Source organism: Lithobates pipiens, unplaced genomic scaffold (genome assembly GCF_037356315.1).
Source record: "Lithobates pipiens isolate NorthernLeopardFrog02 unplaced genomic scaffold, aLitPip1_a1.2 Scaffold_19, whole genome shotgun sequence".
NCBI lineage: Eukaryota > Metazoa > Chordata > Amphibia > Anura > Ranidae > Lithobates > Lithobates pipiens.
In genome coordinates, this window is record NW_027507764.1 from 432,933,784 (window position 1) to 432,944,025 (window position 10,242).

General features: G+C 40.2%; 1 protein-coding gene across 1 annotated transcript in view; it reads left to right on the plus strand.

The window, feature by feature from the left end:
* RNF125 (ring finger protein 125) overlaps positions 1-6,014 on the plus strand; it is a 32,832-nt gene extending 26,818 nt beyond the window's left edge. The window contains exons 4-6 of the mRNA XM_077492615.1: positions 1,943-2,042; positions 2,872-2,976; positions 4,565-6,014. Coding sequence (XP_077348741.1) covers positions 1,943-2,042; positions 2,872-2,976; positions 4,565-4,651 — 292 coding nt within the window. The 3' untranslated portion in view covers positions 4,652-6,014. The remainder of the gene's footprint in view (positions 1-1,942; positions 2,043-2,871; positions 2,977-4,564) is intronic.
* Positions 6,015-10,242: the final 4,228 nt, after the last annotated feature.

Sequence of the window (10,242 nt, forward strand, 5' to 3'; positions counted from 1 at the left end):
CTAAGGTTCCAAACTGTAAATTTAGAAATGATCCGGGTGATTTACAAAGGTTGATTTACTAAAGGAATAGGGGATGTGCACTTAGCTTAGTGAATAAAGAGGAGCATTTCAATCATCCAAGGTTGTGCAAGGCAAGATTCCATTCAAATCTAAACATGCTGACAGTAGAAAAAAGCAGAGCAACAGAGAGCTGAACTCTTCATGAGTAGGCAGAAGCGCAGTGGAGGGACCCCAGCAGAGGAGGATCGGGCCACTCTGTGCAAAACCCTTGCACAGAGGCGGTAAGTATAACATGTTATTTAAAAAAGCAAACAAACAAAAAAAAAAAAATTAGACTTTACCACCCCTTTAAATGCAGCAGAGAAAAATCAGACCTTCTGCCATGCTATGCAGGGCTGTGCTGGGTGGCAGTGCTATGTAGATCTCAGGATTGGATCAAATCCTTAAAGCGGAGTTCCACCCAAAAGTGGAACTCCCGCTTTAAGCACTCCTTGTCCCCTGATGCCACATTTGGTATGTCATTTTTTGGGGGGAAGGGGGGAGTGTGTAACCTTTTTTGTGGGACTTCCTGTCCCACTTCCTGCTCCCTATCTTCCAGCTGCATTGGCGACTCCTCCTCTCGCCCTAGGCAGCCCCTTCCTGCCAGCATTCTTCTGGGACACAACTCAGGTCCCAGAAGATTAGCTGACCAATAGGAGAGTGCAGTGCGACTCATGCATGGGCAGTGCCCAGGTGCCCATAGTTACCATGACGGCGCAGAGGAGGGGGAGCGGAGCTAGCCTCTGGGCGGCCGCATCACTGGACCATGGGACAGGTAAGTGTTGGTTTATTAAATGTTTAAATGTTTATTAAATGTCAGCAGCTATGCTTTTAGTAGCTGCTGACTTTTAATAAACTAAAAAACGGGTGGAACTCCGCTTTAAGCATGTAAAATAGCTCCCATATATGCATTTCATGTGTGTATTTAACTGTTTGCTTGGAGTGCAGACTAAAATAAAACTATGCATAACTGTCACCTCTGCAGCATAGAATAGATATTTGGTCCAAATAAGCTTTCAAATAAAATTGTTACATGAATAATAAAAAATATGCAGAGTATGTCTTAAAACAGTCTAACAAATAAAATCCAAATACATTCCCTCACACAATGCAGCAGTAGAAAAATGGTTTTGGACTTCCATGCATGCAGAACAGATCTGTAGTTTGAGAATGAATGCTTTGGATTCCAGAATGATTTTACCATTGCTAGATGTAAAGGGTTGATAGAGGTTATAGATTTACTAAGTGACATAAAGAACATATATTAACTAGGCACCATAGTGGGCAGGAATGGACTTCTGTGTCTCGGCCAGCAGTATATAACCTCAGTCTTTCTGGGGCGAAGTACTGACACAAATAAAATAAGGAATACATAAGTCGGCTCTCCTTTAATGCATACACTGGGGTGCATAGAACAACATGGCTCCTGTTGCAAAATGCCACTAACTGAATAAAGCTCCAGCACGCTCTAATTCCTGAAGGATCTCAAAGAATTTTAATACTCAGGCCCAAGGTCACAACCCTTTGATACTGCTTCTGTGACTTGCACACTTGGAGAAACACACAAGCTCTCAGCACACAGAGATGTGCAGTAGGAAGTCATGTTCTTCATGCTACTTAGACACACGTTACCTGATTATACTGAGAATAGTTGGAATCTGGCAGAGTTAAAAGTGCCCAATGGCAGGAATTAATAATGAGTAATGAGAAAGAACAGTATATAGGTAGCCTAAAGAGAAATACATTTTGTTTTTATTAACTAAACTGGAATTTCACTTTAACAGTATGGTGCTTAGCCAGTTAAAGCACAATTCTGCACTAATATAGTGTTTTCATTGTATTATCTCAATGGTTCTACTAGTTTTCTAACGTTTCTCTTCTAATGATCTCTGTTTCTTTTCAGAGTGTTAAGGTATACATGCCCATATTGCCCAGTGGAGGTAGATGAAGAAGGTCTAGTACAGCACTGTTTGAACTTCCACAATACAGAGGAAAGACTGGTGGTAAGGAGTTTCTTAGCACTAAACAAATTCCTAGGTATTATTTGTATCTAATGCCACGTACACACGACCGGACTTTGATGGACTTGGTCCGGTGGACTGGAATCCGTCGGACAATTAGATCGGACCTAGAAATAAAACTTGCTTCAAATCTTTCCGACTGACTCGAGTCCGGTCTAAAAATCCAGTCGCCTGTGTGCTAGTCCGACGGACTAAAACCAATGCTAGGGCAGCTATTGGCTACTGGCTATGAACTTCCTTATTCTACGTCATCACGTTCAAATCCGTCCAACTTTTGGAGTTTTCGTGTGTGGCCAAGTCCGTTCGTTTGAAAGTCCGGCAGACCTCAGCTGCAAAGACCGTCTGATTGTCCGCCGGACCAAGTCCGTCGAAGTCCGGTCATGTGTACATAAGTGTCTGTGTCCATTACTCTCCAACATGTCAAAGATCAGGGATGTCAAACTCAATTTTATTGCAGGCTGCATCAGCAGTCTGGTTGCCCTCTCTCTTCTACCATGCCCATCTAGTACCTCCCTGTGTAGGCGTCTATCTCTCAGATTCTGGAGATCTGCCCCCGCCTTGAATGCATGCAGATATTCTGTTTGTGGAGCTGCTGGGAGCAAAGCTGTCCCTTATAAACACAGAAGGCTTTTGTGAGAGCCAGAGGTGATGGAATGGAGTGTGAGGTCACGAGACAAGGCCTGGCGGGCTGGATTCAGCCCCTGGGCCTTGTGTATGACATAAACTATATATCGTCAAAAGTATTGGGATGCCTGCCTTTACACGCACATGAACTTTGTAATTTTACGAACTGTCATTTGTTTTCTCTTAGGTGTGTCCGGTTTGTCACCTGGTGCCAGGAGGAGACCCCAGCTATGATTCAAGTTTTCTAAAGCATCTTTATACCAGACATTCAATGTACTTTGAAAATTACATAGTGAGTGTTAAATTACTTTTTAACCTATTTTTCATTAAGTAAGATATAATGTTACTATGAAATGTTGATATACAGTATTTCAGCAGACTGCCCTGTATACCACCAGACTCTATGGGGTTGATTTACTAAAACCAATTGGTTTCCAACTTCTGCTTGTTCAATTAAGCTTTGACAAAAAATCTGAAAGCTATATAGAGGTGTCAAATCTTCCACATTGATTAGCTCTGTGTTCCTGCTGTGAAGCCGCTCAATGTAACTCACAATATTCACCACTGATGCTGTTCATACTGCCTGTTCGCAAAGCCCGGTAATTGCAAGGGGCCTGACATGTGTGACAATAGACATCACAGCTCACTCACATCAACACGTTTCACTGTTAGGTCATAGATCGGCTTTGTCAGTACATCTGTGGTTGCTGTGCATGATAGTGATTTGTTACATTACAGTATCAAACAGATGCTTTGTACAACTGCCTTTATATGGAGAGAGGTGGAAAAGCCAATCTGAAAACTCTGATGTGGTGGCTTATCAATGGGAAAAAATAGCAATGAAACAAGGTTTTCCAACCTGCCCAATCATTTCTTCCATTAGAAAACCTCAGCTGGTGATGTCTGCTTGTGCCATAAATGCCTGTAATGTATATAGCCAGCTGAACACAGATCGTGCATTGCAATTTTAGTTAAAATATTTGTTAACCCAAAAAAATAAAAAATAAAGATTCCACCACAATTATGTGCCACTTTGTGTTGATCTATCACATAAAATCCCAGTAAAATAAATTTACATTTTTAGTTGTAACATGACAAAATATGGAAAATTTGGCTGCATAATAGTTTTTTCAGATTTTTTATTTTCACCTGTTTTTATTGCTTCTTGGCTACCTGTATGAACTTACCCTAAATTATGAACAGTGATTTCTTCAGGGATGGTATTTAAACACATTTAAAGCGGAGTTCCACCCAAAAATGGAACTTCCGATTTAAGTACTTGTGACCCCCTGAAATGCCACATTTGGCATGTCATTTCTTTGGGGCGGAGTGGGTACCCAGGTTTGACAGGCACCCAGCTCCCAAGTTTACCTCTCCCCCTTCCCTGCCTGCAATCTTCTGGGACACGTCACAGGTCCCATAAGATTGCCTGGCCATTCACAACGTGCAGCGCGGGTCACGCATGTTACATGCATGACCACAGTTACAATGCCGGCGCCGTGGAGAGGAGCGAGGCTTTGTGCGCCTGCATCGTGGTACAGTGTGACAGGTGTCTGTTTATTAAAAGCCAGCAGCTACACTTTTTGCAGCTGCTGACTTTTAAATGGGTGGAACTCCGCTTTAACAACTATTAGTACAGTAAGACAGATCAATCAGAATATAATAATGTAATATTATTATAATGTGTATATATATAAATTATATTATAATATAATACAGTATAATACAGATCAGCTTTAATTAGCTAATTAAAATAAATGCAACTCACATTTAAAAAGTATTAACTAATTTCTAATTTAATTTGAAGGATTTGTTGTCACATTGTATGGGTCTGTATTATTGTCCTGTATTCTCACTGTGTGTGTTTTTTTTTATCATAGGATTTAAACATAGTGGAAGAGGCTCTTATTGAAAGAGTAATAGATCTCTCTCTGATACACTACATGAGGCACTCTAACAGATCCTAACCATCAAGACAGAGGCAGGATCATCAGTGAGGTGCTTAGAAGATCTGGCACTATGTTTTTGGGGGTTTACAAATGAAGACACAACAGGTTTCTTTTCCAGCAACCTGTCATGGGTAAAGAACACAACATAGAGCAACTGGTAGTTGTGCGTTATAAAAAGAGGTCATATGTTATTAGGATCAGAACTGGAAGTCTTTTTTTTAGCTAACCCCTTAAGGTTTGAAAATGTTTCTTTAGAGCAAAAGTAGGCAAACTGTAACTCTGCCACTAATATGGAACTAAAGCTAGTCTTGGCTGGTATTGCATACTTGGTCTTCTTCAACAGTGTTCAGTTTGTCCTACCTCTGCTTCTGAGACTTCAAACATATTTTATGCAGCAGATACATATACAATATGCAAGTGACCCCGAAACATTTGCATCATAAATGTGTAGACTACTGTTGCTTACAATGCCAATAATAATCAACACTTATGTCAGAACATAAATGTGTCCAACCACTAACCTGAATATGTCAGAAGAAAATATGAGTACAGTAAACTTAAAAATATCTGAAAAGATACAATAGAATAGTATATAAACAAAACTACCCACAGGGGCAACAATTCTTCCATATTCAACTCCTATTTATTTATGAACACTATTTATTGTAATTAGTTTTACAAAACAGAGTCACATAGTTGTGTGTCCACCTTAGAATGTTGGGAAGCCGTGTTCTGGCTCTAGTATAGTATGTTGGGATAAACAGGCAAGCAGGGAAAGATGTTAGAGTAACAGTGATTTTATAGAGGTTAGGGTAGGGGGAATCATACTATTACTCATGGAGCATAATAGACAAAGGAAATACAAAAGGTTTAGAAGAGTACAAAATGTTGAATAATTGCCATGGTAAAACTATTATTGCCAACTAATTCTGGCTCTCGACCTGTGAGGACAGTGGATGTGTAGGCACAATCTGTCTGCCCTTAGGTGTCTCAGTCACTACATGTTCATGAATGCATGTTTATGGTATGGAGGTAGGATGGGAATGTCCTCTTGACACCCTTTACACCTGCTTATAAAAGAAGTAGCGATCATTCCATCTAGATGGATCACTAAGATGTGTTGGCTGAGGGTGTCTGGCAGTGTTTGCCACTGCCCATAGACATGCGACAAGGGTGACTTATTGCTGGCAGGTTGAATTGATGACTGCAGGAAGTATTATTATCAGAGTTCAACATAACATTCCAGTTCGCTAATGGCTCCCTTGTTTAAGTTTACCTCTATGTGTCTCTGTTGTCTGTTTTAGTATATACCCACAATGAGTAAAATTCCTTTAAGTTATGCCTTGTAAAGATTTTATTAAATATATTTAGAAAATTTTAATTTTGTGACCCCATCTGTGCCGTGATTCTAACTTCCTATTGTGATTATATAAGTATGTTATAAGGAAACTTGCAGAAAACTCTGAAATGAATAGAATCTGTACACGCACATAACTTAGCTTGGAGGCATTGATCAACCAGCCAATCAGGAAGTTTATAAGTGGCATACCAGTCAAACCCTAACAAGCCTAAATCTTTTCCAACCCCATTCTAAGACTATTCTAGCTAACCTGTAAAAGAAAAGATGTGTATACTTACAGTACCTATTCTGTCACGACTGGCTTCAGTTTAGAGGAGAGGCAGTAACAACGACTGCAGAGCCTGGGTGATGACATCACCTATAGGCCTACTATTGGGCAGTTGCTGTTGGCTGTCCCTCCTTTGCACTGAGGGTTGTCCTGTAACCGGACCGGAGCGACTTCAGTATAAGTAAGCATATAGCTCTTCTCTTTCACAGGGTAGATATAATAGTCTAAGCCCTTGTACACACAGTCGGACATTCCAACCACAAAATCCGTCTGATTTTTTTCCGATGGATTTTGTCCGAAACTGGTGTTGCATACACACAGTCAGACAAAGTTGTTGGAAAATCCGATTGTTTGGAACGTGATGACGTTCGTTCGTTACGACAGGACTATGTTGCAGCAAGTAGCCAATAGCTTTGCTCTCGTAATTTGATCTGAGCATGCGTGGCACTTTGTCCGATCGGAATTCTCTACAAACAATCGAACAAAGTCCGATCGGATCATGTTGGAAAATTTTACATCCAGCTCTAGAACTTTGTTGGTCGGACAATTCCAATGGAAAAAGTCCGAAGTAGTTCACACACGGTCGGATTATCCGACAACATGGTCCAGTCGGATCTTTTCCGTCTGAATTTCCGACCGTATGTACAGGGGCTTAGAAAGGGGTAGGAGTATATTTAGGCTTAGTTAGGTTATGACTGCAATTCAGCTTAGTTTTTAAAAGTGTAATAGCAGAATGTCAGCTGTAAATTGGTTGGTTGCTGGGACCTTGTGTCTATTGAATACACTTTTAGAAAACTTTTTGTAGTCTAATTCCGCGTTCACATGACCGGTTTTCTGTATAACTCTGTATAACTCTGAAGGTTTTTCCGACAGAGTTCTGCCGAAACTGTATTGCTTATACACAATCACACCGAAGTCCGATTGTCAAGAACGCAGTGGCGTACAGCACATACGAGGGGACTAGAAAAAGGAAGTTCAATAGCCAGTAGCCAATAGCCTCTGTCTCGTACTTGCTTCAGAGCATGCGTTGTTTTAGGTCTGTCGGAACAGCATACAGAAGAACGTTTTTCCCGATAATTCCCGGAATTGGTTCCGTCGGAAATATTTAAAACGTGTTCTATTTCTAGGTCTGTCAGAATTTTTTTGGGGGGGGGGGGGGGAGTTTGATGAGGCATACACACGATCGGAATATACAATGAAAAGATTCCGTCTGACTTTTTCTGTCGGACATTCTGCTCATGTGTACACGGCATTAGAATATTGTACTGTTAACCATACAATAATTCAAACAGTTTGGAGGTTAAGTGATACCATTTATTGGCTTGCTTACATTTTTAAAGATACAAGCATTCAGGGTGCCTTAGATCCCTTCTTCAGGGTTTATACACATCTGTAAAAGCCTGTGTGCACGCCTTTTTGCGCATTCTGCACATCACATTTTTAAATAGGCTGTTTTATGTGTGTGAAACATACAAAAAAGGTGTCGGTATGATTTTTAAAATCTCACCGCACCAAAATGCATGGTACTGTGATACCATGCAGTTTAGTGGGAACAAACGCACATGCATTTGCTAGATGTGTGGGGGCACCATTAAGAATTAGCAAATATCAGCAAAAGGCAGCTGAATTTAACATCAGCAAAAGGCAGCACATCTTTTGTGCAATGCAAGAAAATGTCTCCCCTGAATTCCCCCCACCTAGCACATTTGTGGTCATATATAAGTGCACCTTATATTTGTTGCCCAGAATCTTTTTTTATACAGTAAATATGTAGGTTTCATAGAGCCATTTCAAAACTGTTAACAATGTTTAAGGGCTTATTTAACACCAGCAGCTTCCCTGAACACACGACTGCTTGTGTGCATTAGTAGAACCAGTGCTGATGCTCCAGTCCTGGTGCTTCACACTGGGGTTGATGTACTAAAACTGGAGAAGTTGTGCATAATAGCCAATCAGCTTCTAACTTCAGCTTGTTCAATTAAGCTTTGACAATAAAACCCGGAAGCTGATTGGCTTCTATGTGGAGCTGCACTAGATTTTGCACCCTCCAGTTTTAGTAACTCAACCCCAATGTTTCCTTTTTTTTTTTTGTTATTTAATTGAAAGTGACATTACATTCAGGTTTAATGCCTGCAGCGTACTGTGATGCAGTGGATTGCATCGCCACATGCTGCACTGAAAAAAAGTACTTCATGGTGTACTTTTTTTGAGTACATACCACTGCAACACTGTGGTGTGAACTATACTCGCAAGGGAGCAAGACTTTGCCTTGTGTCGGGACTTCGCTAGGCAAGGCTGTCAAATTAAGCTGATTTGAACCCCACACTTTAGCGGTGGATGGTAGGTTCATTCAATGAATAAACAATTTTGTTCCCTTGTTTATGGAATCTTGAGGTTAATATTGCTGCAAGCAACATTTTAATGCAAATGCATGAATTGCAGTCTATAGCTGCTTTCAATGTTATTTTTACTGTATTTTGTATTTGTGTAGGAAGAAAATAACATTGCTGTATTAGTAAATGTTATAAAATTTCCAAATCATGTTATTTGGCATATATTGCTAGCAAGTGCCATTTTGAACTGTGTACCACATTGGTGGATATAACTCTTGGAGTTAACTAACCTAACGATGCCCATAAATATTAAATCATCCGCACCCACTGAAGCCTTACCCTCTCCTAAATGCAGCTTTTCCCTCTTTGTACAGCTGAGAACAAAGTAGTGGGATCTAGAGTCTCTAACCCTGTGCTGTTTCCGAAGAGTGCATACCATCTGGAAAAAGCTAAGGGGTCATGAAGCAGAGTGAGAACCCAGGTTACAAACTACAAGCTTGCCTCTTGGTAAGAATGGCACCCTATGCCATGTGTGGGTTCCAATCCCATAACTAATGTTCTCTAGTATTAATGCTGGTACCAATGGAGCAAAGATATATGGCCATGTGTTATACAAGAGGTCATTTCTGTATAAGAAAAGAAAGGATTGTTTAGTGGTTGGGTTGTGCAGGCATCTCCAAGCACCATGCAATTTCAGTGGCAAGTGTAAGAGATAAAATTGTCCAAGTTTTATATCTCAGATTATCATACAAAGCAAAATCAGGATGATGTATGTGAATTCACATGTCTTTAGAGCAAGCTGTTGTGAAATATGTATAGCTTCACTGATAGATACAACAACTAGAATGCTCTAGTTTGTCCATAACCAGAATTCATTAAAGCTGAACTCCAGATAAACAGCTACATTTATGGCTGAAATACATATATGACAGCTGTTTTACTTGCCAAAGGATTTGTATTATTGTCCAACCAGTTCTGGGATTTACACAGCTCTGCCCCGCAGTGCAGCCCTGTTTGGCAGGGATGGGTACCCGATCTTTCTCAGCTGTAGTTTTACTTTCACTTACAGGTTGCCATCTTGTGTCTGGACAGTAAAAGGTGAAGCAACACACTGATAAGTTTGTTTCTCTGTCATTCTTCCACTCTTCTTAGCAATGTGTTTATTGTACTGCTGCACACCTTCTGTAGGTCTTTGTAGTGCTTCTCCCTCTTTCAGCTCTGCTATACAGGGACTGCAAGAGGCTGATACCAAGTCATACCTGAGTACTTATTCACATTTAAACTACATTTAAAGGTGTAATATTGAATATGGAGCTGAATTAATTTGTGCCTTAATATCTGACTGGAGTTCGGCTTTATTATGATAATGACTACTGTGTACATGATAGATCATATGAATAAGGTGTAAATGCCTAAGAGCGGAATTTATTAATATGTAAATATATATTAGTACTATTGTCTACCAAGCAATCACCGTGTTGTGCCCAGAATTAATAAGGAAGTATAACCAGTGTGCCTTTGTGTAATCATATCCTTGTTTTGGTGTGAAATGTCACTTATACAAAGTAGTAAAAATAGAAACATTTTCTTGTCAGTGCTTGGTGTGATCAGCTACTCCAATTATGATGGGGAATGGTTTTAAAAAAAT